Genomic DNA, 17817 nt, shown 5'->3' on the forward strand with positions numbered 1-17817 from the left:
GTGAGGTGAGCTCACATCTCCTTGTGAGAAAGTGTTTGAATGTCCCTGGAATGCACCAGCACTAAACTGTACCTTTGTCAGCAGACTGTGAGCCTGCCTTCTCCACATGCATCTCTCTGTGTGCAGCCAGGGTTTTGCCCTTCTGGCTCTTTTGGATTGCAGCCTACTAATGGAAACATCCCCAAGGTCTACTGTTAGTGAAAGCTGACCATCAGTACACCACACAGCAGACCATTGGATAAGACTCGAGGATATGTGTTTGCTCCAGGTGTCTCTACAGAGCTCTTTAGGTAGATTAACTTGCCTAGGGAAAAGACACTTGTGTGTCTTGTCCTATTGCTTCATTTTGGTTTTATAATTTTTCATAAAACCAACCAAAAACCAAAACCCACAAACATAACGCAGTGTTGCTTCTCACCTCCTACACCATAGCTACTACCGAAAATCAGGGTGGTACATACCACTGCCGAATGCAGAGGTATATACACCCTGAGTAACTAACAAAACAGATGGCAACATTAAAATGAGAAGAGAAACATGGATTACTATTCCAATGATATACAGGCCATTTTGAGTGCAGATATAGTCTAGACACTATGTTCTGGGACATGAAAATGAGCGTTATCACCTCCCTTGGTAGCTGCTTGGGAGCACCAAGTTCTGCTCAGAATCAGAGTACCATGACAAAAAAGAAAAGAGCATGACTGTTGATCTCCACACATCTCATTTGCAACCATCTCACACAAAAAGAAAACTGAAAATTCCATTGTTCTTCATTATCACTATGGTGTAAACGAGACAAATTCAGACTCACCCAGTGGTGTGAGACTGATCTGAGCTAGTTTCCTCCACGGTAGGACTAAATGGCCCCATTTTCTCTCTCTGCTTAACCCAGGGAAATTAACACTGTTATCCAGGTGTTTAAAAAACATTCTTAACTGTGAAGGTAAGATGCTCTTTAGGCTGGCTGAACATGTTTACCTTAAATCACACTCTACAAAACCCATGTGCTATTAAACATCTGACTACTTAGTCAAGCATGGAAATAAAGAGCTGGAGTTCTGTATTTAGTTTTCTCGGGTAGCATTGTTTAATCAGGCTACAACACACTCTCACCCACCTGCCCTACTCCCTGGAATGCACTCAGTCCATATGATGCAAACAAACAGTCCTACTATACCTGAGATGTTTCTTTGGTGTTTAACGTCTCCGGGGAGGATGAGTAGTTACTGTTTCTGTATGTGAACAAATATGGATTTTCCTGCAGAGTGAAGAGAGTGGAAATGCTAGTGGCAACACAGTCTGCTTCTGGCTAGATTTTCCAAGAGGAGAAAATCTTTACAGTGTTAATTTTTGGATGACAATGCACCAGTGAAGTAAACCGGGTTAGACCTGAAAATGAATCCCTGGTATGCTCTAGGCACAGCACCAGCTCTTGCCTTAAACCTAACATCAAACAAAACAGATAATTGAATTTCTTTGATGTTTTAATTGCTGCTCAGTGAGGCTTTTGGGTGCCAGTAATATTTTATCACTATCAAATTACTGAAGTCAGAGCTTAAATGCAAAAAGCATTCAAGAACCTGTTCTTCGAACCAAAGATGCTCAGAGCCTGAAGATATTACTGTGCTACTGACAGCTCCAGGGGCCAAAATCGTTAAACCTGACAGCAGACAGTCAAATCACAGAAAAGGCAAGTTATATAAAAATACATAGACTTAGTTTTATTGCTGACACACCTCTGATCCACAATTAACAAATTCAGGTTAGCCAGTTATATTTTGAATAAAAAAGCCTGACATGGTAAAATGATTAAACTAAGTTTTGTCAAAAGTTTTTCATTTCATAAAGATAAAATCCTGAAAAGAAGACTCTGCATCAATGAACTTTAAGAACACTGAATTTTTAACAGCACAATGCCTTGGCCAAGTGCGTGTTCCCAACAGCTTCAGAAAATGACAGCACCATTTGAAAACCTGGGAATTCTCCAAAGAGTAAATAAAATCTCACAGCAATAAGGAAACCCTTTTACCTGAGATGGACACTGAACCTGAAACGTTTTTGTGACACCGTAAGGTTGCTTCTGCCCAACTGGCTCCATCTGGAAAAGGAGAGAACAGAGGAATTGCATACACTCTGCGTGTGGGAGGTGTGGGAAGGAAGGGAGAGCAGCAGCAACCCAAAGGCTGTAGTGCCTGGAGTTTTTCCAGCATGTCCATATATATGTTGAAAACTTGTTTTGCCTATGATAAATATTTATGTATGCATAACATACCACATGAATACCTATAAAGTAAGGAATTGAAAGAAAACAAGGCCTCTCACATGATTAGACTGTCATCCCACCACAACCATCCACCCATAAGCTCTGCTCTTGGGAATGCCTACCCTGTAAGTGTGTTTTCCCACAAGGCATAGATCTGATACTACAATATTCAGCTACTTGCAGTTAAGTTGCTATTTATCAGCTCAACCATAGTAACTGTAGACAAGCTCTAGATAAGCAAAGCTTAAACCATCCTCATAATTAGTTCTGCCTCCCCCTGCCTTATGGTACACAGCTTAAACTATACTGCCATTTGCAAGCCAGTTTTACTTCCAACCTGGGCTGGGTATGACAAAGCAAAGGGTGGGTTGCCACAGCTCAGCTGCCCGGTAACAACAGCACTGTCCTCCCAGGACTTGCACACCACATATCTTCTCGCAGGCAGTGAAACCATGCTCACAAGTGCTTAAGAAAGGCACACTTGTGAGTTTAGAGTTTTCATATGAGAGTGAAAGAAACACAGAAGATTTTGAGTGGGTGGAAAAGCAACTTCGAGTAGACTGAAAATCTGAAGTAAATACAGTATTACTGAAACTGCTTGGAAAATGAAGTTTAGGCTCAAGATTATACACTGAAAGCTTGGGTAAGTCCACATTGCTGTACCTCAGAAGCAGAAAGTACAAAACCCCTAATACAAAACTAAAAGTCTTCCATTTGGTGATATATTCATGTTACACTAACTTCTTTCCCTCTGTCTCATGAACACTGTCTTTAAGTACTGCTGCTGCAAGCTCATTTTGCAGCAAAGTCAGAACCATGGGGTATATCACATATGTGACATATAGTCACACACCAATCCTATGGTGCCTGCAGCCCATGCAATTAAAAGCTTGCTAATTTATCCCACCTTCTCTACATTTTCATACACCTTAGACAACATCAAAAGGTGACTAACTCTGCATAAAGGGTTGATAATATTTGTATTTGTTGGCCACCTTTAACAAGATGGACAGGGGATTGTTGTTAATGAGAAATTATGGAATGGTTCAATACTGACAGCACAAAGAATCACTGCTGGGTTCTAATTAAATAGCAAATCACACCCAAAGGAGCTGGCCACTGGTTTAGATTCCTCAGTGAACGTCTGCTCAGCTTGCACCATCAGCAGCAGCTGCCAGAAACAACAGGCTAAAGAAACAGTATTGAAGGGACTAGAAAACACTACAATAGCAGGCTTAATGTCACCAATACATTCTGAGCAGGGATGTTATATTCTGGTCTGGTTGTTCCATCAATGAAGATAATGGGAAAAGTCAGAGAAATTGAGGTTTATAGAGTTGATATTCTTTGAAAGAAGCATTTGAAGAAAGAGTCTGTGCTTTTTTGAGAGACATAGGAATAAAAGGAATGTATCTGAAACACACAAAATAATGAAGCTCAGAGAAAAGATACACTGGGAGCTGGCACTTTCCTATCCTCCTAGGACAAAACAGCATAGCTATTTAATGACATTCTTAAAAGAATGTCTTTTGCTTCCAGCACAGAACCATCCCACAGGACATGGGACAACAGTGCAGTTTCCTGGCTAGGAATGAATTTCAGGCAAGTATTAGACACTTGTATGTTGTTGGGAGTTGGGTGATGAGAATGAATTTCCCCAGGAGGCAACTAATTCCAGATGGCTCAGAGACACTGTTCTCCCAGCAAAGACGCACAGCTCCCATGCAGTAATGCTGCAAGGTCCTGCTCAGGAAATTGGGCACCAAGTCTGTATGGTGGTCACCCAAAACGTTCCCTGAATTCCAGCACATTTGTCGTGCAGGTAAATTAGTGTGGAGGTCTGCTCTGGTGCTGTAGCAGTTTCTAAGTCAGTATAAACCCCTGAATGCAGAAGAGGGGCACAGGCAGTTTCCTGCAGTGCTGCTCCCATTCAGGTTCTTGCCAGGTTTGAGTTTCCATCTTGGTTGTGGGATAGAGCTTCTGTTACAGAAAAGAATGCCAAACACAAAAGCAAGAACTTCTTGACTAAATTCTTAACACACATGAAAGCTTTGCTCCTGGATGTATTTCCAGAGATAAAATCGTAGGCAATTGGCAAAATTAATCAATCAGGCTCTGTAGCAGATATTTAAGGCTGTCCAAGTAAACAATCAACCTCTCTCAGCTTTTCCTATCTACCCAATGTCGTTTAGCTACTCAATGTCATTTAGCTGACTGTTCTGTGATGTGTTCAACCTAAGAATTGATTTCCTCCTAGCTAGCTAGTAATGTTACGGTAAAACATCCAGCCATGCCTAGGACAAGTCCTTAGCACTTGCTAGCTCAGCTAATTCTCAGTCAGAATGAAGTGCAGTCCTACTGCCAACTGCCACTAGATTTTCAAGGTTTTGCCCTTTGGCCAGTAAGCAGGTAATCATTTCAAGAAAAAGGCTTGTCCCAAGCCTCAGAACAAGGTAAGGGCAGCCTGGCAGACAGGAGGAGGAGGAGGAGGGGGGGAATTCTCTAAAGGCACCTCATTCTGCTGTGTTTGCTGCTTGGCAAGTCTTGATTTCCTACCAGTTCCAAAATACTGCATTGTGGGTGGGTGGGTTTTGTATTTAAAGCAGTCAGCATAAATCATTAGCTGGACTTCCCAGAAGAACTAGAGTGACCTTTACCAGGTAAGGACACCTGCCAGTGCTTTTTACACCGAAAGCATCTGCCGTGTTGTCTGCTTTTGCAGCATGGCAGAACACCATCACAGGGAGACAAAGAACCAGCCCAGAGAGGTGTCTTTCTGGTGGTTGCCAGCTGCATTAAGGAAATTTCACAAATCAAAGAGGAGGCAGAAAAACAGAGGGGAATCATAGAATCGGTCATAGAATACCAGGTTGGAAGAGACCTCAAGCATCACCTGGTCCAACGTTTCTAGGCAAAGCACGACCTACAGTAGATGTTCCAGAATGCTGTCCAGCCCTAATGCAGTCATCTTTAAAAGTACCACTTTATTTTGCTCATAGTTTCTCACCTCTGCTCTTCCAACAAAACGTTCCCAGCATTTAAAGTGGCAAGAATAGTGGCGACACATCAAAGAACGAGATTCTCAAGGACAATGCCCAGGAGGCAAAATAAAGTCTATGCAGAAATAGGTTTGGGACATAAAAAAGAAGCAGAGGGAGAGAGGAAGACTCTTTTGCTAGCAGAAGATGCAAATAAAATATAATCTGAAAGGACAGGAGGAATTTGTTGCAAAATAAGTGTCAGAATTTGAGAGGCCAAGAAAGAGAAATCAGTGCTGAGCTGACTATGTCTGCATGAGTTCTTAAACTTCAGAAGACAAATCCTGGCCCTCTCCCATGATACAGAGTCTGGATTTGGAGGAGGCAATATGCCTGTTTCACACTGGGGATGATACTCCATGTAAAGAATATTCAAGATGCCTAGTACTGGATTCTGCATAAACTGAAATCTGAACAGCTGGACAGTAAGAGGCCATAGGAAAAAAAAAAAGATAAATAAGAGATATAGTATAGACTTGGAAAAAAAAATGAATGCAAAGCCCATAGAAGTACATGAACTCTGACAAAAAGAAAGGACATTACTCGAAGCTGGAGGTCAGCTTTGGTAAGCCCTAGGAAATACATTAGTTCAGGCTGATCTATTGCCACAGTTAGACGGATCTCAGAATCCAACAAATTTGGTTCAGTTGTCCCCCAGCAATTCCTGCTGGAGAGGCACAAAGTTGGGCTGGCAAACTGGTGGCACTGTGCTCCCTCTACAGTCGGAAGCGTTCATTTTCTGCGTAAAACTTATTCAGCCTTTAATTTCAATAATTTGCTGATGGAAAAAAACATGCTAAGCAGATGTAAAGTGCCACTTTTCACAACAAATTGTATGTCCATGCTTTGTGTGGCTTGCTCTAAACTGGTTTCAATTTATTATCTGGAGGGGATATGCCACTGCTTTCTTGCGTCTTACAAATCATGTTTAGGTGATGGTAATTTTACAATCTAGGTAAATATCTCCAACACTGATGGTGACACTGAGGCATGGGCAGATAAGGGAACTCAGCTTCTTTACAAGGAACTGCCAAAACCGGAGACAACGTTAAATTCACACTTCAGGAATCTGACTTTGAGTGTTTGCTTTGCTCATTCGACTAGCAAAACCGATTGCCAAGTGGAACTAAGGCAAAAGAAAGATAAAAAAGACAACATGTATCTTACTACAACATCTGTTTTATGGTAGAAGAATGGATGTAGGAACTTTGGCATCATCATGAGGAATGCCACAGATAACAGCAAAGGAGGTATCTGAATGCAGCATGGTTATTTCAAGGCTAAAGCTTCAACAGCTGATCAATTTTTAACTCTTTGACTCCTACTAACTAACCAAATTCCTACTAACTTTAACTAAAAGATAAAACCTCACCTCAATGCTCTGCAAGGTCATGGAGCAGATCCTTGGGGAAACTATGTCAAGGCACACGGAAAATAAGGAGGTGACTGGTGACAGCCAACATGGCTTCACAAAGGGCAAATAATGCCTGACGAATTTGGTGGCCTTCTACAATGGGATTACAATGGTGAACAAGGGAAGAGTGACTGACTTCATCTGACTGGACTTGGGCAAAGCATTTGACACTGTCCTGCATGACATCCTTGTCTCTAAACTGGAGATGCATGGATTTGACAAGTGGATAAGGAACTGTCTGGGTGGTCAAACTCAGAGAGTTGTGGTCAACAGCTCAACGTCCAAGTGGACACCAGTGACAAGTGGTGGTCCTCAGGGGTCAGTTTTGGGACAGATGCTGTTCAACATCTTTGTTGGTGACATGGACAGTGGGATTGAGTGCATCATCAGCAAGTCTGCCGATGACATTAAGCTCTGTGGTGCAGCTGACACGCTGGAGGGACGGGATGCCATCCAGAGGGACCTTACAGGCTTTAGAAGTTGGCCTGTATGAACTTCATGAGCTTCAACAAGGCCAAGTGCAAGGTCCTGCAACTGGGCTGGGGCAATCCCAAGCCCAGATACAGGAGTGTGACCAGCAGGTCAGAGGAGGCGATTCTTCCCCTCTACTCCACTCTTATGAGACCACACCTGAAGTCCTGTGTACAGCTCTGGAGCCCCAACACAAGAGTGATGTGGGCCTTCTTGAGCAAGTCCAGAGGAGGCCACAAATGCTATCAAAGGGATGGAACACCCTTCCTATGAAGATGGGCTGAGAGAGTTGGGGTTGTTCAGCCTGGAGAAGGCTCCAGGGAGACCTTTCTGGAGAGGAGCATTCTACAAGGACACGTAGGGATAGGACAAAGGGCAATAGCTTTAAACTGAAAGAGGGAAGATTTAGATAAGATATTAAGAAGAATTCTTTACTGTGAGGTTGGTGAGACACTGGAACAGGTAGCCCAGAGAAGCTGTGGCTGCCCCATCCCTGGCAGTGTTCAAGGCCATACTGGATGGGGCTTGGAGTAACCTGATTTAGTGGAAGGTGTCATTGTCTGTGGCAGGGGTTGAAACTAGATGAAATTTAAAGTCAATTCCAACCCAAACCAGTCTATCTTCAGTCTAACTTAAATGGCACTGGTGAACCCAAAACCATGCACCTGCTTTTTTGTCCTCGTCTTATTGAAAAGCAACTCCTGTTTCTTCACTTGCTCCCACCATCCATTTGAAAATACAAACCCCTGCAGCTGTATGTGCATCCACTCAGTGATACACAGAAGTGCTGTGTGTCAGCAGCTCAGGTGGGCAAAAGAAACAGCCTCCTACAGATTTGGTCATTGCATTCAAGGTCAAGTGGAGAGTTGGAGAGTCCCTGGTACTTTCAGACACCCTCTCCCACCCATTAGAAGACCTTGTTTATTTGCTTTCATCAGCTGGGTAGGATACCCAGGATGCCCAGCTCTTGAGGAGGTAATGGGAGTTCCTAAAGGCTTTCTAGCACCTTTTTGCTATGAGCAGCAGCAGGTGAGGCATGATGGTTAAGGAGGCAATGTTAAGAGACTTGTTAGTAAAGGCAGTGGAATGGATACAGGACAGAGTATATAAAAGAGTATTATCACTATAATTTCAGGTTAGAATGAGCCTCACTTGTCACTGTGCTGCCCTGTCACAGCAGTTAAACTAGCAAAAGAAGGGATTGTCACAGCTCATTTACTCCATGAGACTTCCCAAAGGGCTACTTTGGAAACCTTTCTAAAAAGCTCTTCATAGTAAGTAGCAGCCACAGAACAGCAAGAGATTTGTCTTGAGGGCATAAGGCGTTTAGCATTATTCAAGATCAGTCTCCCTGTACAGCTTAGGATAGCACTCATGGGGTGTTTTCTTTCCTATATTCTCCATTCCCCTGCCTATTTGCTACTCGAAGCCTGGCTAGTGTGAAGCAGCTACCAGGCATCCATACTAAGTCCAGTAAGTAACAGTGTCTGTGGTACTACTCACCATGTTGTTCCAGAGGCCCAAAGCCATGATGGTATAAACTTCTTCCAGAGTTTCCACTTGTGTCTTTGAAGTGGTAATGAAAGCATCCCTGCCCTGAAAGAGAAAGCATTTTGAGCACTAGAAAACTCTTGAGAGTATGGAAAGATGAGATATTCCATAGCAAAAGTCTCAATCCATAAAATAATATTTATATCCACAAGAATATCAATCTCTGGTACTCTCATTAAGCCGCTTGTTGCCAATCTCAGTTACTACTAGTGCATTAAGGTGTAACAAATGGTGGTCTTGTAAACGGCTGCTGTACCTACCACCATAAGGCAGCAGGGAGGGAACTGCACATCATCAGGTCAGGACAACCAGAGCAATGACAAAGCAAAATCACAACAGTGACATACAGGTGATGGGGGAAACACGCAGATATGATCACATAAGTGATTTGGAGTAAACAACACTTCCTATAGCTAACACTTTCATACATATAAAAAGTGGAAGCAGGCAGAACTTGTGTTAAGAGATCATGCTTACTTTTAAATGAAAGTGACTGTTGGAAGAGTTTGGAATCAGAAGAAATACAGAATTTACCTATGATATAACCTTAATCTTTCCCCCTTTCCACACACCCCCATTTATAAATAGTTCCTGTTACCCACTTTCTGCCTTTGTTGCCAAACACACATGAGCATAATCAGGGATGAACTACCCTTGTCTTCTAGCATTACACACAGCCTCGACAGGAAAGAGCCAGCTGAATAGTGCTCTGAATCTCAGCAGATACAAGCTAGAAAGAATGGAGCAACTCAAGTTTACTCACTGGTCTAAGCAGCAGATTTCTTTCTTGCAGAGAAGGCTGAAGAATGACAGTGAAGTCATCCTTTTGATCAAACCTCTTGGACACCAGCAGTTTTTCCCAAGCATCCTGAATAAACAAACATTTAACCAGATAAGTATTATCAAGTAGAGAGTGTAATATGTGTGCAATTTGCCAGGGCTTAAAGATTATCCCCATTCCTAGTAAACCACAGTAATAAAATTGTGTAATCCAGAACAAAGACAGTATTTTAATGAAATCTTTTTAAACAATAATTGGAAACTCCTTGTGGCTATGAGAAAGCTACACTAATATACTATAATCTGAAAGGCTTAGCAAGGCAATGGAATGTCATGCTCATTGCTTCCCTGTCATTTTTAAAAGGAATTCCAGCCAGCTCTATTAGTCTTAACAGAAGGTTTCCCTTTTCTAAACCATGTGGCAGGTGACTGGACAAGATGGATCATTTCTTTGATGGGATATGACAAATCCTAGGTTGCCAAAAAGCTATATAGTCATTAGAAACTTCAACAGATACTAAGATCACTCAGGTATAGAGAGAACTTATCTCCAATATTCCTGATTAAAGAAATGGGGTCAGGATTGCTATGGACTCGTGGTAAAAAGGCTGTTACTCAACTTCCTCACTGCTATTCCTCCCTTAACTCTTCACTTCAGTCCAATCTGGAAAATGAATAGACATTATCTGTGAGAACTAAACAGCACAGAAGATGCCATACATACATAATAGGACCACCTCAATATGTTCTCATCTAATGGGGGGTGTTCACCAACACAATTGCACTGATTCCTGCCTGGATTGCTGCAGAAAAGAATAAAAAACATGAACGACATTATGAACCTCTGATAAACATGCAACATCCTAATTTTTTGATATAAACATAGAATAATCTGTATTTCTAAACCCAGAGGGTTGAATTACTTCTTGATTTGAAAACCTATTCAGATGACAGATACACCAGACTTGGATTAGCACAGGGGCTTACAAACTAGCAGCATGCTCAGGCTTAAAATAGCAGCAGCAGCAGTACATTTCAAACATTTCCCTCTCTGTAGTCACATAGGAAAACTGAACACACTCAAAGTGCTTCCACACGAACTTTTGCCTTAGTAACAGCCACAAGACCTTCATTTAGAAATGCAAATGGAAGCTCAATGTTGTAAAAGCTTATATATGCTAAAGGATAGCCAGGCGCTGTCAGTCAGCTAACCAGCCTCAGCCAGGTTTCTAACCTGCAAGGCGAGATGTGCATGCGAGATATTTCTGCAGCTAGCTGGAAAACCCAGACCTGTATACAGGAACAAATAGGATACATATAAGAATAATATCCAGCAAAGATATACTCAGTTGAAATTGCCTGAATGGTTTGGAATCATGGAATAGTTGGGGTTGGAAGGGACCTTAAAGATCATCTAGTTCCAAACCCCTGCCACTGGCAGGGACTGACAACACTTTTTTGTGAGTAAGTTAGTAAAAAAATAATAAAGGAAGGGACTTTAAAACCCTATTATGTTCCAGACTTCAATACCTAAAATTAGGTACTGATATGGGACTGGGAATATCAGCCACTGCTGTCCTCTTGGACTCTTGAAATCTCATCTTTTGGCACTTGGTTATGTTTTTGCTCAAAGTACAGTTTGAAATGAGGTCTTGATAGCCAAATGCCAAGCCCTTTATCTGGGAGACAGCCTGGGTCTGAGGCACAGATGAATCCAGGAGTTTACCAAACCATGAAGTACAAGGCTTGCAAACTGGTAGAACTGTTCCACCAGATAAACACAGCTATAAGACCATGCTGACAGTGAGAAAGCAAAATGCCTTAAGTTGAAAAGGAAATGTAAAAACTGCTCAGAGGAAAAAAGATTAGATCTATTTAATTTTGTTTTTTAAGACCTTCAACATATGGCAAGGCCCATATTCCTAAATCTCTCTTATCTACCTGCCTCACATTTTCCCCCTTATTGCAGGAGATATAAGCTAGAATGCTGCATGCAGTCACTCTTGAAAAGGAAGGCTTCAGTTCTGCTTATACTCGTTGCTAAGCACATGGTTATACAGCAGCCAGACCCGTTCCTTGATTGACGGAATGTATCCTGGGTTGTATACATGCAAAGCTTGTGAAACACTTCAGAACGACTATATTAGTACATATGGTATCTTATGCCACAGGCACAGGAATAAAATTACTGTGGAGTAAAATGGAGTGGAATCTATCAGCTGTAAACTACTCCATCATAACTGTCCATGTGGACACTCCTACTCCATACTAAATTGGGGCGTAAGCTACTCACACTTTTGTTACAAGAAAGGAAGATGGATGAAACCATCTAAGCGTGCAGTTACCATAAGGAACTAACAAATTGGATGTTCACCATCGTACAATACCCTAAGCCCTAGCAGCAGTTTTCACATAACCTGACAACATGCTTAGACCAATTGTTAGTTTTGTGAACACTGATTCCTAAACTTTTAAGGCGACTTTAGAATTTTTGAGTCAAGAGTTACAGGGCAGAATTAGCACTGACTAAAGAGCTGGGGGTAGGTAGGTTGTGCAGACTTGTGACCATAATCACAGACAGCACTGGGTCTGTCTGGGATGGAGTTAACTTTCTTCACAGCAGCCCATATGGTGCTGTGTTTTGGATTTGTGGCTAAAACTGTTGACACATCAATGATTTGGCCGTTGCTGAATGGAGATTGTACAGCATCAAGGCTTTCTCTTCCCACCCTCAATTCTGCCCCAATATTTAAACATACACTATCAGACTTGGCAGGATTAAAGCACCTGCTCTTCCTGGTAAAAATATGCCTTGTAGAGAGAGTTTATCAGAAACGAAGTGGAAACAGAAAATCTTTAATCATACTTATGCTTTAAAGGCAGAAAAACTGTTCAGAAGGCTTTACCTCAGTTATAAAATCAATACGTATACATAGCTATGTGCCTGAGTACTAGCAGGAAGCAGTGTCAAGAACTTAAGGAAACCTCTATTACCTGACATTACTGTAATCTTGGCATGCAAGAGATGAAGTTGTAAGCTCACTAGAGTCCACTAGATTTACAAAGGCCCTGGGAACCTGCAGTAGCAAAGTAATAATTAATCACATTATACTTACAATTGAAGATCAGCAAGTAGAGATAATGATAAATTACATCTACAGCTTCACATGTATTACCTCTGGCCTGAGATTCTGCCTGCATAAAATCAATGATCTACATCTTTACCACTTCCATTCTGAACCCTACTCCTATGCCTGCCACCTAGAATATTGTTGCACATCATTCACAATGAAAACTTGTGAGCATGACTTCTTGACCGAGCAATTCATTTTACACAACTAAAGTGGCCACCAGCCAATTTAACCAAACTCAGATGATCTAGGAACTACCATTTTTGTGGCAACATACCAATGCAAAGCTGGGGATGAAACGTCCTATGTAATAACGCAAGTACTTGCGCATCCCACCTCACCTCTCCCTGAAGCAGAAAGCGGTTTTCCATTTGCATAATGATATTTCACTTTTACAAGTGCACATAAACAGACTCTGGATGTAATAGTGGAGAGAATCTGGAGAGAATGTGTGGGTGGAACATAACCCGTACACAACATTTGTTGAAATCAATCAGAGAAATGAGTGGTTGTGGCTTAATGCAACCAAACTGCAGCAGGTTTAGAGTACCCTTTAGGCCTTCAGTCCAACAAAACAAAATTCTTGGAAAATGCTATTGAAATACTTCATGTAAACAGTTCATAGTCTGCTTTAGTAGTGATATATCTGTATTTAGTCTACTATTCATTGGTAGACTAAAACACAGAGCATTTCCTAGAAATCCTTCCAGATAAGCAGATAATCCTTAACTCTCCCAGCTTGAAAACCTTTAGAAACACAGAGATCTCAAAATGAACACATAATAGGAAAAAAAAGATCTATTAAACATATTTTAATGGGTGCTTTCCCTGGTCCATTAAAGTCATCACCTAGTTAGCAGCCTGTACACTGCCTAGGTAGCTCTACACATCCAATAATTAGCTATCAATTCTTTTCACAACCAGCCCCGTTAAACATGAATGATTTTCAGATCTAGACAGATATACTCCATTTTTCATAGAAATAACTTAAAAAAAAAAAACAAAAAAACAAAGAGGGAATGGTACATCAGCTTGTGTTGCAAAATGAAGCTGTTACCCATCTGTTCTTATAAAACACTTAGCGACAATGAATGGAGCCAGTGGACTGGAGTCAAAGAGGCCGGTGTTTTAAGTCAGTGGTGCAAGCCCTAGTCCAGCAAGACCTGGAAAAAAAAGCAAAGGATTCAGGTATTCAAGGTTGATGAATAAATCTTACCTTTCTATACAAAAAATCCAAGACAGTTCTAAGCTCTTCCAGGGTGTCCAATATGCAGCTCTTCTGTAAATGAAATAAGAAATGCCATCACAACTAGTAGAAAAACCAAAGTTATCAATCTGCCGAAAGTCACAAACCCTATGTGTTGAGCTGTGTACTGCAAGGTTACCAATGACCACTATATTCTGGATTCAACCTTAGTCAGCACCAAGAAAAAAACATGGAACCAGTTTTGCAATTTAACTGCCTATAATTAGACAACATATTAAAAATTACACGGGTGGGGAAGAAAAGCATCTATACTTGAAGGTAGGTAAGAGTTGTTCTCCTAAGGCATCTCAGACTTGAGATTACAAATTAAATGCAGATGTTTACAAATACAAAGCACATCATCCCAGGCAGTTTCCAAGGCCAGGTTGGACAGAGCCTTGGGGAACATGGTCTAGTCTGAGGCATCCCTGCCCATGGCAGAGGGGCTGGAACTGGATGATCTTAAGGTCATTTCTAACAGTAACTATTCTATGATTCTATGTGCAGGGAGCTGAAATCACTGGATTTTAATTCCATCATCCCAAAAGTAGCTGCTGTTTTGGTTCACTATGGCAGAGAGCAGACTTTGGGGAAGTGTCTTAATCACCTCCCTTGACTGCTAAACCACCCTGTTAAAAGCTTACCAGTTGTGTGGAGGCACAGGAAGAACATTCAGCACTAAAAAAAACTGTGATCAGTTTCCAGTCATTTTGGAAGTCCATCATCTGGGAGGAAAAAAAAAAATTGAAGGAATAGGACAATAAGAGACATGTTTGGTGTTTTCCTTTCTCACAGAAGATTTGTTACGGCTTTAAATCAACATGACCAAGCAGTAGTCCATGGCCCAACCCTGGTGGTCCTGATCCCTTCCATTTGACAAGCCATCCAGCTCTTCCCTAGAGGAGACAGCAAATACTGCAATTAAAGCTGTCAGCTATAAAAATGTCAGGATAGAGCCAGAAATTCCTTCTGCCATCAGGGAGTCTATTTGAGAAGTTCAGCATACACAACTTAGCACAGAGCTTCATGCTGCTTCTTTCCATCAGTGTCACAGCTTGTTAACATGCCCAAAGTGCTGAGACTGGGTCACACTAGTAAGATGAAGACTGGAGCAAGAATCTGAGCGCCAGAGCCCTGCTCAGCTGTTTATTAGGCAGTTCTTGCCAATCCTAAAGAGCGTGGGTTCACACTACTCAGTTCCCCAAATGTATGCCAAGTCCATGTACAAACAGTCCAATGGGCTCCTGTAGAGCAAGGAGGCAACAGCAGAATCGCCTTGCCAATTACATTTTCCCATTATGTCAAGGCCATTTTACAGAATAAAGTGCTTCAGGGTTAAGAATAAAAGAAAAAAGAATGCATAAAACTGCAGGATGGGATTTACAAAGCACTCAGCCATGAGTAATAATTCAAGGTCTCACCAGCGTCAACCACTGACACCAGCCAAAGCATATCTAGGTCTTTTCTGTCTTTCTTGAAAATATGACCCTAAATGATCAAGAGGAAACTGAAGAGACAAATACTGAGAATTGGCTTTGGGTGTTGACTTCTCAGAAACGCTGGCACCATTAGAGAGTGTAGCTAGCAGAGGTCTCGCATCTTTAATCAAAAGAAAGCAAACGCATTGGCTCCCCTACCAAGCTCTTCAGCCACTGATAATCGTAAACCAGGTGGGACACTTTTGAGAACAAAACTCTTTAATTGAAAGGTACAGAACTGATTCTTATTTACAATAGAAAGACCAAAGTCCATTAACCTCAAGAAATGGCATTTTCCCTTTTGAAGAGACTTCTGAGTGCTGTCAGAGTATTTAATCACATTTCTCCCTTTATTCCTGCTTCAACACCAAACTCTCTGAATTGTCCTGTGCTTTAAACAAACCTGATTCTCTTTCATGAGCTTCACTATTTCTTCAGCTTGATGCAGGAGGTCTCTGAAAAGCAGAAAGGAAAAGAGAAACTATGAAAGCATCGCTAAATGTAAAGCTTTGGCTGATTTTTACCATTAAATCAAGCAACATTTGAGACTTCAGGTGGGACTAATCTTTTCTCTCCTAAATGTGTTAAGATTAGGCACTTGTCTGTGCTACACAGAGAGCCTGGAGTGATTAGCTCATATTCAGGCATCTCACTTTCAGACATGCACTCTTAGATGAAAACAGCAGGCACGGCTTGGTAGGCACATCTCTAATTCTATTTGATCCAAAAAAAATTGTTTTCCAGATATAAAGATGGAGGCCTTTAGGTTAGATGATCCAGACCCCAAATTGCACAGTGGGCTTTGTCCCTTTTACCTCCGAGAGGTGACAATTGAGCCACAGTGGGAGGGTCTGCCTCTGGAGTGTCAGTGCAGCCTCTGCCACCACTGAATATATTGGGTGTCCAGTGAACTGCTGCAGTGTAAAAGGCTTCCATCCTACCCTTTGCCAGCTGCAAATCAACTGCCCAGTGAAATACCCTCAGACTCACATAGCTTGACTGTCTGGTGTCGCTCCCTTTGTGCCAAGCAGAGGAGACTGGTGTAGGACCGAGGGATTAAAACTGCTAATGAGAGCTGAAAGACATACACAGGTTAGGTGATTTCTGCACACAAGGGACTGTTACTCTGCCATTTCACTATAAACACCACAGAACTAAAGCAGCCAGAAAATATAAAGTCTCAGGATATCTTGGTAGGCATTAAAGCCCCTCTGCAACTCTTCTTGCTGGTTTTGCTCCTCACCTTCTGAAGTGGAGGTTTGGTGCCTGATTTTGCCTTCAGACTCAGGTCAGTCAGAAACCTCCATCCCCCATCTCTCATGTCAGCTGCAAGTGGTTTAGGTGGATTTAAATACAGGCAGCTCTAGATAGAAAGGTACTGGAAAGGTCTACCTGGAGAGAGCCTCCTGCAGTGCTGAGCTGCCAGGTTTTTAATCCCTTTCAAAGGGAAATGGAGGTGATGTGAAGACACCGAGAAGCAGGTTTTGAGAGTCAAATCCTTGAGCTCTTGCAGCTCAACATTTCAGTGGACCTGAAGGTTTTACTTGCAACACCCTTCAAGCAAGTCCAGGCTGCCTTCAGAGCCAGCTGGAACCAGCTGAATGATGAATAATTCGTTTATGTGGTGCATCTATGGCAGCCCCAGTGTAAATCCTGAACACAGGACAGCAGGAAGAGTACTGGACAGGCAAACCCACACAAGATTTCTCTGGACTAGCACGGGCAGCAAGCACACACCAGCAGAAACTGTGGCATGGGTAGCAGCAGCCCAAAAAATCCCTGTTGGTCATGTAAGATTCCTGCAGCATGCAGCAGCACCCCTTCTTCACTGCTATTTTTGTACCCAGAGAGCCTCTTTAAAGCCAGCACAGGTAACCCAGCCTGACTATACTCATGTACCCCAAGCACACTGTCCCTTAGACTTCCCTTACACCCCTGTCAGTGAGCTGTTCAATCAATTGGCTCCGTTTTTGGTGTGGCAGCAAGACGCACCTGCTAAAGTTTCCACGCTCACTTCGAGGAAGCTCTTTCCTGTGCTATAGAAAAGGAAGAGAAAACAGGAAGTTGCTGTTATTCCATTTCTCAAAGAAAAAAGTCACATTACAGCACAGCCTCTATTTCTTATTAGCTACGCTACAGCTCAGAATGAGTGCTCACTGCAGCTGCTGAAATTAAGAATGGGGACTCTCTTTCCCCAAAACTATCATGTCATCAGCTACTGCTGAGTAAGAACACAGCGTTCGAGCCCAAATTTTGTGTCTCTACACTAGGCATGTTGCAATAATTGTGCTTATGCATAGGCACAAGTAATGCAGGGACCTCTCTGTGGGCACCCACATACAAGTGGGCACAGATGTTTATGCAACTGTTTGAGAAAAATAGTCTTTTAAAGTTCATCTGTGCAGGGCCAAATCCTCATCTGGAATGCTGTGACCCACAAGA

At 42.1% G+C, this 17817-nt stretch overlaps 1 protein-coding gene across 1 annotated transcript in view; it reads right to left on the minus strand.

Annotated features, from left to right (window-relative positions):
- The window catches only part of PLB1 (phospholipase B1), a 76300-nt gene that overhangs the window by 54238 nt on the left and 4245 nt on the right, over positions 1-17817 (minus strand). The window contains exons 4-14 of the mRNA XM_057397019.1: positions 17368-17411; positions 16366-16450; positions 15779-15830; positions 14542-14622; positions 13868-13930; positions 12515-12597; positions 10245-10323; positions 9504-9608; positions 8693-8785; positions 2033-2101; positions 1181-1261 (exon numbers count right to left, since the gene is read on the minus strand). Of these exons, the coding sequence (XP_057253002.1) occupies positions 1181-1261; positions 2033-2101; positions 8693-8785; positions 9504-9608; positions 10245-10323; positions 12515-12597; positions 13868-13930; positions 14542-14622; positions 15779-15830; positions 16366-16450; positions 17368-17411 (835 nt within the window). The remainder of the gene's footprint in view (positions 1-1180; positions 1262-2032; positions 2102-8692; positions 8786-9503; positions 9609-10244; positions 10324-12514; positions 12598-13867; positions 13931-14541; positions 14623-15778; positions 15831-16365; positions 16451-17367; positions 17412-17817) is intronic.

Source organism: Pezoporus wallicus, unplaced genomic scaffold, assembly GCF_028554395.1.
Source record: "Pezoporus wallicus isolate ANWC-B61680 ecotype Strahan unplaced genomic scaffold, APGP_CSIRO_Pwel_v1 contig_14703, whole genome shotgun sequence".
Classification (NCBI taxonomy): domain Eukaryota; kingdom Metazoa; phylum Chordata; class Aves; order Psittaciformes; family Psittacidae; genus Pezoporus; species Pezoporus wallicus.